Source organism: Hyphopichia burtonii (assembly GCF_001661395.1).
Source record: "Hyphopichia burtonii NRRL Y-1933 unplaced genomic scaffold HYPBUscaffold_1, whole genome shotgun sequence".
Lineage (NCBI taxonomy): Eukaryota > Fungi > Ascomycota > Pichiomycetes > Serinales > Debaryomycetaceae > Hyphopichia > Hyphopichia burtonii.
Genome location: NW_017963728.1, coordinates 516,133 through 530,284, shown reverse-complemented (window position 1 = coordinate 530,284; position 14,152 = coordinate 516,133). Strand labels below are relative to the sequence as shown.

The 14,152-nt window shown below is 36.6% G+C and overlaps 4 protein-coding genes across 4 annotated transcripts; 1 reads left to right on the top strand and 3 right to left on the bottom strand.

Moving 5' to 3' along the window:
- Positions 1-1,445: 1,445 nt before the first annotated feature.
- MSB1 (Msb1p) lies at positions 1,446-3,239 on the bottom strand (the record flags this gene model as incomplete). The annotated part of the gene is made up of 1 exon (XM_020218078.1): positions 1,446-3,239. A coding segment is annotated over one exon (1,794 nt), but the record flags the coding sequence as incomplete, so codon positions are not given.
- A 1,437-nt stretch (positions 3,240-4,676) lies between these two features.
- Positions 4,677-7,463, bottom strand: SKO1 (Sko1p; the record flags this gene model as incomplete). The annotated part of the gene is made up of 2 exons (XM_020223823.1): positions 7,388-7,463; positions 4,677-7,079 (listed from the first exon to the last, which is right to left on the bottom strand). Exons 1-2 carry the CDS (start codon positions 7,397-7,399, stop codon positions 4,677-4,679), a joined length of 2,415 nt encoding a protein of 804 aa, XP_020078561.1. The 5' UTR covers positions 7,400-7,463.
- A 769-nt stretch (positions 7,464-8,232) lies between these two features.
- MNS1 (mannosyl-oligosaccharide 1,2-alpha-mannosidase) lies at positions 8,233-10,026 on the bottom strand (the record flags this gene model as incomplete). The annotated part of the gene is made up of 1 exon (XM_020219936.1): positions 8,233-10,026. One exon carries the CDS (start codon positions 10,024-10,026, stop codon positions 8,233-8,235), a length of 1,794 nt encoding a protein of 597 aa, XP_020078560.1.
- A 2,174-nt stretch (positions 10,027-12,200) lies between these two features.
- Positions 12,201-14,101, top strand: WAR1 (War1p). Its single transcript, XM_020220396.1, has one exon. It carries the CDS (start codon positions 12,389-12,391, stop codon positions 13,997-13,999), a length of 1,611 nt encoding a protein of 536 aa, XP_020078559.1. The 5' UTR covers positions 12,201-12,388; the 3' UTR covers positions 14,000-14,101.
- The last annotated feature ends 51 nt before the right edge of the window (positions 14,102-14,152 follow it).

Here is a 14,152-nt window from a genome sequence, read left to right as displayed (position 1 = left end):
GCCGGTTTGCCATATTGTTGAGGAGCATAACCAGGTTGATTTGAATATTGCATTTGCCCTGGAAGATGCTGTGGGTGTTGATACTGCGGTTGCTGTTGATATTGTGGATATCCATAATACTGTTGATTAGGATGAAATAATTCCTGCAGTTGAGCCGGTGGTGACATGAATGGTTGAGGAGAATATCCTTGAGCTGATGCTTTAACTGGAGCTGATTGTCTTAAATTAGCTGATGGAGTCTGAGCAGTTGGTTGATTTGAATATTCTAGCCCATGATAAGAAGCTGAACCATTTGGTGAATGTACCACGTTAGGATAGGAGTTCACAGGAGCAGAGGTTGGGCCCTGATCATAATGTGTGTTTTGGGTTTGAATTGGATGAGGCGAAGGACCTCTTGACAGAGTATGTACAGGGGCAGGAGCAGGTGGTAATGTGTTATGATAGACAGGCTCATTATAACCATAATCATTAGCATAAGACTGGCTCTGAGCTGTTGGGGGCGAGACAGGGGTTTCATGGATTGGTGAAGTCTCATGGGCTGGATCAGTAACAGTAAGTGCTGGAACGTGAGATTGTTGCTCGTGATACGATAAATCGTGTTCAGCCATCTCCGAGGGAATAGGGGGAAGAGTATCTTTATGTTGGTGAGGAGATGTAGCTGTATTTGCAAACGGTTTTTCTGGAGAAGATTCAGTAGAGTAGCCGTCCTTCTTCTTCTTTTTTTTGTCTTTCTTTCTATTAGGATCCTTTAACTTTTTAGGGGAGGTTGACTCTTCACCAGGCATATTCATTCCTCCATAATCACCCATCCCCATTTGTGAAGGCATTCCCGTTGGAAGGAACCCAGCTGGTGGAAGACCCATATTATCAAAAGACCCATTTGGATCCATCATTGGTGGATATCCAGGTGGAGGTCCTTGAGGAAAATAACCAAACTGGTTATACGGGTACATAGCAGCCTGTTCAGCTTCTTCTCTTCTCTTTCTTTCCTTCTTTTCTTTCCTTTTTCTTCTTCTTTCTTCTTTCTCTTCATCTTTCATTGGTGATGAAGCGTTGGTTTCAGGGGAAGTTGCAGAAAGGTTGGCACCATCTTGAATATCTCGTTGTGGGGAAAGTGTTTCATTCGCTACAGGAGGTAAATATTGTTCGCCAGTAGTACCCGGTTGATATTCTTCGTGAGATGGAAGAGGATTAGATGGTTGCTGTTTATGGTCATTTTTTGTAGCTATACCAGGAATATAGTAATTATCGAAAGGTTCTTCTGAAACTTGCAGTTGTTTAAGCCTAGCAGCTTTTTCGGCATCTGTTTCATAATCTTCGTAAGGTTCTTTGAACGCATCTCCTCCTGAAGAGGTAGAATAGAGAGGTGTTTTCTCTGGGACAGGAGGTTCGGGATGATAATCGTTAGAGGGAACTGGAGGTTGAGGAGGTTCCTGAAGGTCCATAGGAGGAGGGGGACGTCTATGACGCGAACTCGTAGATTTAGTATGGGTTAAAGAAGCTTTCTGATTAAAAGCATTGGCCAAGCTTTCATCTTGCTGTTCATTTAAACCTTGTAAATATTTGGTGTAATCATCAGATGCTTCCCCATTTACTTGACTTGGATAAACATAGTAATCTTCTTCGTCTTCTTCAGCTCCATTGTTGGCAGCTGCCATTTCACCAACGTCGATTCTATGATCTGTTTCATCGAATTCGTAATTTGGTAATAAACTATTATCATCTTTTGAAGGTAATGGAGGTGGAGGTAAAGGCATATCCTTGTAAGATCCATTAGATACTGCTCTATCTTTTTCAGGAACGCTTGGTCTAAATTCACGATTACTTGGATGATAGTTAGGATGATCATTTTCGATAGTTTTAAAATGGCGAATATATTCATCTGGAGACATTTGTTCTTCAGTTACAATCAACCATTTTTGGAAGCCTCTCAAACCGGCCTCAACTACCAAAGACCTACCAAATAATCTTTTGATATGACTAGTTTGATCTGATCCTAAAGAAGAAAGCCAAGTCCAAATATAGTAATCTTGTAATGATACATCATGAATTGAGATTTGTGAGTAAAGAGGAATATTTTCTGAATCATCATCAACCTCATCCTTAGCTGGAGGTTTAGCCCAACCTGGATATAAGCCATATTCAGAATCGATTGGGTCGGCGGTAATTCTATTCAAAATTCTTCTTGATTCCTCTGTTAAAGTGTCAACAATCTCATCAGTAGAGTCTTTTCTGAAAATATTTTTCAAGATTGTATAATTTTCAATTGAAAGGAACGAGTCTTTTTTATCGAATGATAAAGTTTTTTTAACTTTTGATAAAAGATCATAAGCATTTTTGGATCTTTTAGTTGATTTGACACAAACACAAGGAATGGTAATGATTGATTTAATCGAATCTGAATTTTGTGCTGGAGGATAAGAATTTGTAATTAATAAAGATTGTAAAGTTTTCGGTAATTTTAAAGTATCAGCTTCATTATCAGGTAACATTGCTCTTAAAAAGGAAAGTAATAAATGAAATAGAGCATCACTTGAAGATTTCCAAGATTCCAAACCTTCAATGAAATTAAATTCTTTATCCAAAGTAGCATCGAAAAAGGCTGATTTGAAATGTTTTGAATAACCATTGAAAGCCCATAAACTCGACATTTTAGCTATTTTACGACCACTTAAGTAATTATATTGAGAATTTGAAGCGATACTGATCAATATATCTAAGAAATCATAAACAATTGATGCATGAGCAGGAGATGATAAACATTTTGGCATTATACTTAAAAATGCATTCCTAGGGTAACCTGCTTCTTTTTCTCTTCTTTTATATTCTAAGTAAACATCCCAACCAATGATTTCATTATTTGGCAATCTACTCCATAAATATTTCAAACTACAAATCAAAGTGAATTCATCGAAACTTTTCAATTTTTTTTTAACATTATGCTCATCATCTTTATTATTAATGGGGATTAAATCACCATTTGGAAATATTCTTCTTAGAAAAATTTCTAATTTAGTATCATCAATTCTAGATCTAAATGGTAAGAAAATATGAGGAGTTTTAGTACCACGATGTTTCAATTCAGCAGTAATCAAATGCAATATAAGTTTTAACTTCTTTCTAGTTAAATGATGAGGATTAATTATGGATTCAGAAGACGATGTTGATTTGGTGGATGAATTTGGTAAACTAGGAAGTTGTAAATCAACCGAATCACCTGAACGATTATGAGACACCATTATTCAAGTAATCCCTTATTCTAGTGTCCAATTATGATGGGTGAAAAAAATAATCAATGTGACTCTGTTATAAAAGGGTATACTTCATCAACCGGCTGGGGAAGACAAATTGACGAGAGAGAGAGGGAAACAAAGCACCAAATAACTTCTCTCAAGTGATTGGAGTTAAACAAAAGCAGACAATAAGGGTTATACTAGATCACTTTTGTTTTTTTCCTTTTAAAAAACTAAGTTTGAACAACAATTTCAACTGAATTACTCTTTCAACTGCTATTTTTTCAACCTTTCTTCAAACTAACTCAATATTTATTAGCCTAGCTTTCCACCAAAGTGATTTTTGAGCGTGTAAAGAAAAAAATCCTTATTAAAATTCCAACTATGTGTTATTTTTGACAAACGAACAAAACCAAAGCAGGAAAAAAAAACAAATAATTGAAGAACAGACAGACAAAATACAACGGTCCAGGCTTTTCCAACGACAGCTAGGAGACCAGAGGATCGAGTTTTGGTAAGATGTTATCACAAAGTATTTATTAGAAGTAATACCTGCATTCACTAATGAAGTAATAGATATTGGGACAAATTACCTCGAGATCGAGATCAAAAACAGTATTTTTTTTGTTTTGAGAGCGTGACATTTCGAAAACAAACAAATCGAAAAGGGCGCGGTTGTTTAAAGACTTAAACTACAAGAGATGGCTGATGCCATTAGTGAGTAAGTACACTGATCGAGGTATAGCTAGATTGGCTGCTTCGAAGGCAAAAAGAGAAAAGGCATTGCTGGAAGGGGTGCAGGGAGCCTTTGAAGCGTTGGCCAATCAGAATTATGAGCCTCCAGGTCAGCTTCTGGGCCTACATTGTAACGTAAGAGTAGATAGAAGCGCAGCATCGAGCCTGAACGGAAAATGATCAATGAGCGTAGAAAAGATTGATGTAAGTAAGCATGTAAGCAGCATGTTTCAAGAATCGAATCGTGACAGCTTACCTGGTTTTTCGGTTGCAAAAGTAGTATAATTGCTAGTTCAAAGCAAATATTGCTAATACATCATACTTGAACACAGGGTTTGAAATATCTAGAATACATATAAAAGGCCCAAATTTTGAACTGATATATACAAAAGGAGTAATAAGAAAAAAGGAATAAAGATAAAAGAAGTGAAAATGAAGTCGCTGGAATATATTGAAAAGAATACATTCGAAAATGCAATCAAAGATAATAAACTAGAATTCAATGATGAGGAAATAACTGATTCAAAGAAAGAGGAGAAACCTGATCTTTCGCCGACTGCAGTTGAAGACGGAGGAAGCAGACCATCTATTGAAGCAGTGCTCAAAAAACCTAATAAATCCGACAATCAACCTCAAATCAATCAACATGATAACAGTTCAAATCTACAGGAGGATGACGAGAAATCAAAAACACCGTTTAATGATAAATCAGCTTAATCCAAATTGATTTGATAACGCCTGGGGTAAATTAGTATTTGCATCATTATTACCAGAATTATGATGGTGTTGTAAATCAATCATGCTGTTAACTGCTCGAAGATTGAAATTGGATGAACTAGCATTTTCAGGGAGGTTACTTAATTGTCTCCTGTGATCAAAATTTTGATGATGAGGTGGTTGATTGACCGAATTCATGGCTGCAATGTTTGACATACTATGGATTGCTCTCAATTGGTTTGGATTATCAATTGATATTCTATTAGGATGAGGTCCAGTAGTCGCATTATTATTATTACCATTATTATTATTATTTGCAGCAGCAGCCGCAGCTGGTAAATCCAGTAAACTATGATGACTGACTAAAGATGTTTGTGGCATTGCTTGTTGTGATGCTGGGTTTGGTAAATGCGAATGAGGTGGATTCGGTTGATGGAAGTTCATAGACCCATTAGTTGGAATGTTTTCGGAAGATGGGGCAGTGTTATCTCTAGCAAATGTCATTTGAGTAGGTACTGAATGATTCGAATAGTTTTCAGGATTTGAATTATTGGATGTATCTGGACTAACTCCATTATTCAAAGTCGTTGGAATAGTGCTTGGAATCGATGTTATACTATTTTGACTACCTGAAGTCATATGTGCAACGTAATCGGTTTGTCTAATAATATTATTTAATTGATCAAATCCTCCAACTGCTGATATTAAGACTGAACAGTCCTTATGACCAACTAAAACTCCTCTAACATTTAATAATTGCTCACGAAGTTGAGTAACATGAGCTGATAATTCTCTATAACCAGTTGAATAAAAAGTTAATTCGTCTTCCATTTTTTGTAATAATTGTTTTTTACGTTGTCTACATTTAGATGCAGCCACACGATTTCTTTCCAAAAAATTTTTCCTTTTCTCTTCAGCATTTCCCTTTGGTTTTCTACCACCACTTGATAAGGATTTTGTTGTTGAAATATCTTGGTTATCTGGTCTAGTTTCCTTCTTGGTACCGCTAGTTTTACGAGAATTTATAACAGCAGTGGTTGGAGTAACATCCATGTTTGGGGGACTGGCAGACGACGAAGATACTGAGCTAGCAATATGGGTATCAATAGTATTAGTACTACTTTGGGCATGTAGAGGAATTGAAGGTTCAGCCGCTGAATCTTCCTTTTTAATTTGTATCTTTGCTTTTTTCGATTTTTCCTGAGTGGTACTACTTTTTCTTCTTTTACCATTGATGGCATTGGTATCGGGTGTAGATTTTGCTGATGGTTTTGTTGTTTTAGATTTAGTCGGTATGGTATCGGAAGATGTTGTAGATGTAGTGGAATTACTGTTAGCAAGACTTGGGGCATCCACTTGTTTCTGATTATCAGTGGCAGAAGCAGGGGGAGCAGGAGCGGCTTTTATCAAGGCAGGAGCCAGGTCATTAGACACTGGGGCAGCAGTGGGAGCGGCAATAGCACCAGAGGCAGTACTGGAAGCAGGAACAGGAGCCGGAACAGGAGCCGGAGCAGTGGTGGCTGCACTTGGAGCAGCATTAGTAGCGGTATTTGAAGCAGTAGGTGGAGCGGGAGCTTGAGCAGCAGGTGGAGCGGGAGGTTGTGAAGCGGTAGAAGCAGCATGCAAAGAATGATGAACGGCTTGAGAGTTTGGGGGAGCTGGGGGAGGTAAGTTTGTGTTTGATGACGATACACCAGGAGGAGGTAAAGGGTAATTGAATATATCAGGTTGACCGGGGGTTTGATTATGATTTGTAGAATTATGATTATGGTTATGGTTATTACCCATTCCTAACAAACTCGATAAGCCAGGAGTCATTGGACTGTTAAGCAAAGCGCTTGGAGTGGTTAAACCGGGGACTTGGTTTCCAAAGGGGAATCCAGAAGGGTGGTTAAGTCCACCAGGAGTCAATCCCGAACGGAGGTTTGATTCGTTTGGGGTCAAACCGCTTTTCTTACCGGTGCTGTGATTGAAGGACGGAATCAAATTCGAAGGGGCGTGATGGTGAGACGGATGGTGAGACGGATGGTGAGATTGGGAATGGCCGTTATTAGTATCATGACTATTGGTAACGTTTAATAAACTATTCCACAAACCGGGTGTTCCTGGATTCGATAATGGTCCACTTGGAGATAACCCAAGCGTAGGCAATCTTCTTCCACCCGGAGTGAATAAAGGAGGAGTTATACCAGGTAGTCTAGTAGAATTTTGGTTTAAGTTTGAAATATTAGGTATATGTAGATTATGTTTATTTGTCGAGGAGGATCTACTACCATTACTAATGGTACTCACTTCATCATTACGGGCTGCTGGTGCCACCGGCTGGCTTATTCCATCCTTTGTAGCGAACGACCTTTCAAAAGGATTCGGTTCTAAATCAAATGAAGTTTTCAGCTAAAAAATGGTGTTAGTATTAAAGTCATCCAATAAGTGACGTAATCCTCAGCCCTCGAGTAGAAAAAAAAAAACCCATCTATGATTCATTGAAAAATACACCGATGAACATCATCAACACTATCCAGGCCATTGTATTCCGTATGGGGGTGGGTGTGAGCGGTTGGGCAAGCGATGAAGGTGGTGATGCTTATCGAAAGTGGATCTATTACTAATCTTACCACCGATTAGCTCACAAAAGAAAGCAAGCCATTATCAGCACAGGCATTGAAAGGGATTCTGTCTGGAAAGGAAAGTTTGGTACGTACATCACTCGACATGGTGAATGATCTTTGAATGATTCGAAGTTAAGGATAAATAACTGAAGTACTTATACACTTAAACGGAGATTTAGAAGTAGTCAAAATTTAATATACTTTTGATTATTTTTCTCCTGTTTTTTTTTTTTTTTTTTTTTTTTTTTTTTTTTTTTTTTTTTTTTTTTTTTTTTTTTTTTTTTTTTTTTTTNACGGAGATTTAGAAGTAGTCAAAATTTAATATACATTTGATTATTTTTCTCCTTTTTTTTTTTTTTTTTTTCTTGTTGAGTTTTTTTTTTTTTTTTGCTTTGTTTTCAGATTTTGAATTTTTTTTTTCCGTTTTGTCTTTTTCCCTGCTAATCTATGAAGTCTTTTACAAGTCTTTTGCCCTGCTGATCTAGACGTAGTCTTACTGGATCGAAATTCAGAGCTAATTGAGCTATGCTAGGTGAATGGAAGCAGTGGGCATTTGTAGATTGTTTATCCTCACGGGATGTATACGGAGTGCATTTTTAGTCAAAGTTTGTTTTGGGCCAAAATGGCTAAAAATGGATATAAAAATGAGTTTCCATCGCTACCAATAATTGAGTAAAGAATTAGTACTACAGACGGGATAATTCTTGAGGAACCAGGGAGTGAAACACAACGGGGGGTGAGGGTAAGATCTCCCTTATGCACTCATGCTTTTTTCTATTTTCGATCTGATCTTTGATTCATTAGTGACGTAAAATTTACATTAAAGACACAGTCGTGTGGCCCCGGCCCAAGGTCAACTACAGACAGTTTTGACACTGACATGATTTGAAAGATAATCGAGTAGACGATATAAACAACAGAGTAGAAGGCAGTATACACTAAGGATTAATGTTTTCTAAAATTTTTTCGAATTTTTCTTTATTTTCCTTTTTATCGTCATTTAAAATACCGGGATTTTTTTCAGCTTCTTCTTTAGCTTCATCTTCGACTGATTTACCAACCGGAGCAGCTTGTGGAGGATTATGTTTATCAATTTTCAATTTTTTATTCAATTCTTCTTCATCAGTAGATGCTTCCATTGTATATTCTTTAACCGCACCTTTATAATGAATTTTAGATCTTTCATCGTTTTCACTTCTTTCCCAACCAGTTTTGAATAAAGGAGCCATATCAAATCTTGGGAAAGGATGAGCTTCAGTATTGAAAACGTATTGATCTAATGGAATTTTGTTATCTTCATCAAATAATAAATATAAGTATTTCAACGTTTCAGCTAACCAAAAGCTCTCCATATTATCTCTTTTCCTAGGTGGGATAGAAGTAACATCATCCAATGAGGTGTAACTAACTTTACCGTCTTCATTTATGATTTTAGTATATTTAACGAAATTTTGAAATATTTCATAACCCCACTCACGATATTTTTCATCTTTAGTTAATCTATAAAGATAAAATAATGATTCAACGGTTTCCGGTCTTTGTAAATTATGTCTGTCTAATTTCTTAATGAAAAAATCATGATCTTTATTTGGATTTTCATTGAAAACGGCAATTTCTGGTGATAATCCGGTTGGTACTTCATGATACATTTTATAACAAGTATGAGTTAATTCTTCACCTAATTTGAAATCACTTTCTTTATCAGAATCCCAATTTGGAGATTTACGAGCTTCTTCTAAAGTGAAACCATTTGTTGCACCAACAGCCAATAATCCACCATAAAAACAAACCAAATGATCCATTTTAGGAGATAATTCTCTTCCAATACCGTGATCCAACTCTCCAATGAAAGTCAATTGACCAGGGTTTGTTTTACCAACCAAATGTTTTTTAACTCCATCAACTGATTCTCTATACATATTCCAATAAATAGATTCTTCGTTATTAGTTTGTAAATATTGTTTCAATAAATATTCATAATAAGAATCACCTCTTGAGCCTAAACGAATTAGTCTCCCTTGATACTTCCCAGTATCTGGATGAACATATATTGGTACTAAACCATCTTTTGGTTTATTATCATCTAAAATTTTCATAATTTTTTCAACTTGTTCCCAGTAAAGGGATTCACCGGTTAATTTTGATAAGTATTTGAATTCTAATTGTAGTGTTGAGACTTCAGCAGTTGATGATGCACCATTATCAACGTGATTTTTAATTCCTTCACCAGACTGTAAGTTAACTGACAGATACGGTAATCCACTTGGACTTTTAAAACCTCCCATCAAGGCGTTACCTAAATCAGTGGCCTTATCTAAAAACATATCATCATTTGTTAAATGGAATGCTGAAAGTAAACCACCCAACATTCTAATGGTTGTTTCGAATACATTAACATTATAATCAAATCCATAATCTAAATCTTCTTTAACCCATTTTTTAGCTCGTTCGAATTCATCATCACATCCCATAAGTAACAATGTATCTAAGGAATCAACAATCATCCATCCTAAAGGTTTTGGTCCCATATTTTCTCCAGTCCCCAGAATTGGATGAAAGACATCTTTACCCCACGCATATTCTTCATAACTATTCCAACTCTCTAAAAAAACTTGTCTAACTTCTTCTTGTCTAACTCTCCAATCAACTTGGCCACTCTTGGTCCCCCCATCGGAAACAAAGTAATATAATGCATAAAGCAAAAGTGATCCAATGAAGCCTTTAAATAACATTTGTAATTTTTCACTCCTAGTTTTAAAACGAAATGGTCTTTCAGTTCCCGTGGGCTTATCTTTATAAAAAAGTGGTAAACCAGACGACTTTTTCGATTTGGCTTTCCAAGGATTCTTATTACTAAACGTCAATTTCTCCGTATTGAATGTAGAATCGCTCATTGACCATTGGCTTCTGCTTCTTCCCACTAGTCGTCTCCCAATTGGCAAACACCTAATACGCGGCGGGACTAAATCATCAATTTTTTTGGTGGTGCATGGGTCTTTCAATAATGATATGTACGGGTCTGTGGTAGAGGGCCGATCGGCTATTCAGATAATACTTCAAAGGATTAGCACCCAAAGCAGACAAGAACTCAACACCACAATCTAGACTGCCAAAGCCTTGTAAGAAACAGAGCAAGCCCGTATCTCCAGCCGCAAATGGCTAAGGTGAGCGAATAGACAAAATGCCCTACAGCAAACTATCTCTACCCTCTACTCACCACCGCCAGCGATGGTTGCTAAATTAGTGCTATCCAAGGTCTCTTTTCATGAGCTTATCATGCCAAACCATTCCTCGGGCAGCCTTTCTAACCCACCATTTCTGGCACCAACATTTTATTTGATCACCTTGCTTCTGGCTTGCCCAATCGGTAACTATTTTAGTGATCGCAGCACAATTTAGTATATTTACGAGTTGCCATTTTATTTGACAGCCAAAGTTTGATCGCAAATTTCCGAGTATATAAAAGCAGACGCTTGCATATACTTGACTCCCTGGTCTTTTGGAACGAAGCACCGTTGGACCTTCTGAGAGTAAGCCATCTTGTGTGGGCATTAAAGATTATTTGTTGCAACGGCTTCCCATTTGATAGCGGAAATTAGAAAACAACAGTCAAAAGTCAAAAGAGAAAAAAAAAAAAAAAAAAAAAAAAAAAAAAAAAACTTCTTTATGCCCTCCATCTTTTTCTGCCTGACTGCAAGTTTCCAGTGTTTGAACAAGAATAGTTTAAGTCAAGAAGTATAGTTGGCTATCCTTGAAACGTTGTCTCTGGAGGATATAGTGTGTTATTTTTCTTACTGTTTGCCGCCTGTGGTTGTGTTCTGAAGATCTAATACTGGGACTAATCACGGCTGTAACCATAAAAGCCGAAGTTTGGGAATTCTAATTTTTTTTTTTTTTTGAAGCTTTGTATGAACAATGTCTGGCTTGTCTCAAGATGAAGGGGGAGATATCTCCCAGACCACCTCGCCACAGCCATCTGAGAAGGACTATAGGTTGTTTCTGGAGAATGGTGAGAAAAAGAAGGCTACGAGGAGATCGGTAGCCTGTAAGAGTTGCCACGGATTAAAAGTCAAGTGCACTCCAGCAAATCCAGATGATCCAGCGGGTCCGTGTATTAGGTGTATAAACTCCAGAAGGAAATGTGAAATCAACTTGAATCAGCCTAGAAAGAGAAGAAAGAGATCAGAGAAATTGATGGCTAGTGCAGAAAATGAAGATGGGAATCAAAATCTTGAGGTTAAGGCTAATAAGATCATGAAGAAGGATGAAATCATTTCGGATTTGCAGGCTCAAATCAAAATGTTAAAGGATGAACTAACTCAAAAGAAAGAATTTTCTCCACCAAATAATCTTAATGGATCGTCTCATCCTAAAAATAGTCCTCTGTCTGAGTTACCACCATTGCATAGTGTCCCGCTTCATGCAAGAACCGAGTCGATGCATCCCTCTGAATTGGGTTCTCCGGTGTTTGTATCCAAGATTGATTTGGAAAAAGAAATCATCATGTTGTGTGAAAGTAGTTCCTCGAGTTTAAGTGAATTAACTAATTCTTTAAAACATACTGCTGACAAAAGAAATAGTTTATTAAAAGAGCGGGAAAAGATTGATTTGGTTTCTCGTGGTATTATCACTGAAGAAGAAGCTGAATATCGTTTAAACCTTTATCAGGAATGTATCTATAAAACTCACCCCTTGGTTGAAATTAATGAAGATGTTCATCATTTAAGAAGTAACCAACCTTTTCTTTTCAATGCAATCATGTCTATCACTAATTCGGTTATCAAAAATACCGATGATTTTGATCATTCTTTAATAATCGATAATGAAGCCATGAAATGTATTGCAATTGAAGTCTTGGTGGCAGGATCAAAATCGGTTGAATTAATAAAATGTATTCTATTATTATGTTTATGGTATAACACTCCAGAATTATTTAGACACCGTCGTTATCATCTACTTAATACGTTGTCGGTAACTTTATTACACGATGTTGGTATAGTGGCAAGACCTTCCTATAGTTATAAACAATCTGATGGTTCGGTTCAACTTAATGAACCAAATAAAAGTGCCAGTATTGAATATTCAGGTTTATTAATGACGTTATATTTTACCACGGTCAGTATTTGCTTAATACTAAGAAGAGCAATTTATGTTAAATGGACTCCCTACGTTGAAGAATGTTGTGTAAGACTTCAAGAAAGTGGTATCCCAAAAATGAAAAGTCTTGCATTATTCCTGAGATTAAGCCATGAGTTAGAAAGAATTCATCATATTGTTCATTCCCCCGATTCAAATGATAAAGCTGGTCAATCTTCTAGATACATCATTTCTGAATTACAGAAAAATTTGAATACCATAAAAGCCCAAATAGACCCTCAAAAACATTCCTTCCTAGCTTATTACTACTCGGTCGAGGCCTATCTACACGAACCGACTTTAAGTGAATCAGTTACCAAAGCACTCAATTCAGAAACAGACCAAGATTCTTTCAAATTAAATACAAACACTATAATGTCAATTGCCCAATGTACTACATCCTGCTTAAAAGCCTTAGATAGCTTCACTCTTATGAGTCCCTCTGAAATATCGGCTCTCCCAATAATCTACGCTGCAAGAATCATTTATACCGCCGGTATGCTTTTGAGATTAAGGTATTTAATTATATCTTTGCCTTCTCACATAGAAAAGGATTTGGTCCCAAGACATGCAGTTTTTGTAATTCAAAAACTTACCAGATCTCTCGATCAAGCAGGTATCATCCATCCGGCTAATCATTTTTTGAAAAAATTACATTTGGTGTTACAGCTTTTTGTTCAAACTTATGCAACCCAAGTTCAAGACTTATTACAGAAGAACGGTGAAACTCCAGAAAATTTAGTTCCAACCAATGTCTATAGAGTACCCAAACGCGATTTAGAGAAGTTATCAGACCTCTATAATAGATCACACGTTGGAGGACTATTAACTACAGAATCTGGTAAACAATATGCATCTCAGATTTCCCTTGACTTGTTATCTTATGCAGCTTCTGTCAGACGAGATGGAAAGTCGGAACCCCCTTCCCACCTCCCAAAGCAAGTTGGCTCACCACTAAGAATTGCAAATGACATACAACCACAAGATTCTAATGAACGCAGTACCAATAAACAATATCATGTTACTAATAACAGCAGCTCTGGCGATCAAAGAACTTTGGATGATACAACTTATTTCCCAAACCCTAAGTTAAAAAATCGCAATACTAAGATTCAGGGTCTATATACCAGTGGGTCGAATTTAGACCCTTCTTTAAGTACTTTAAGGTACTCCACCCCTCCTAGTGGATTAACTACCAATCAAAATGTCGATCTTATTAATACCAATTCCCCAACAGCTTTCAATAACTCCAATCAACTCAATGCAAACCCTCCTTCTTTCCAACATCGTGGTGATGTAAACGGTGCTTCATCTTTTAATCCTGTCAATTCATTCAATATGCCAAATCCAAATCCAAATCTTCAGTTCAATGGTGACATTCCTATCCAAGATTCTAGCAATCCATTGGCAAAACATATCGCCAACCCAGACCAACTAGAAAACTCTTATTTGGCATTGAACGACGAATTTTGGTCGGACTTATTAAATGCAGACTCAAATAAATTGAATTTTAACAATAAAAGTGCTGGAGATAACATGAACAGTGAAGAGTTTTTTTTCATGCAATGATATAACGACTTCTACCTATTTAATTTTTTTTTTTTCCTTTCTCCTATATATTTGTATTAATTCTCTATAAGTTTCTCTACAATTAGCTAATTGACTTCCACGATATATTCGTATTGACACTAATTTAATTCTATTTTTAAGTTATAGTTTAAT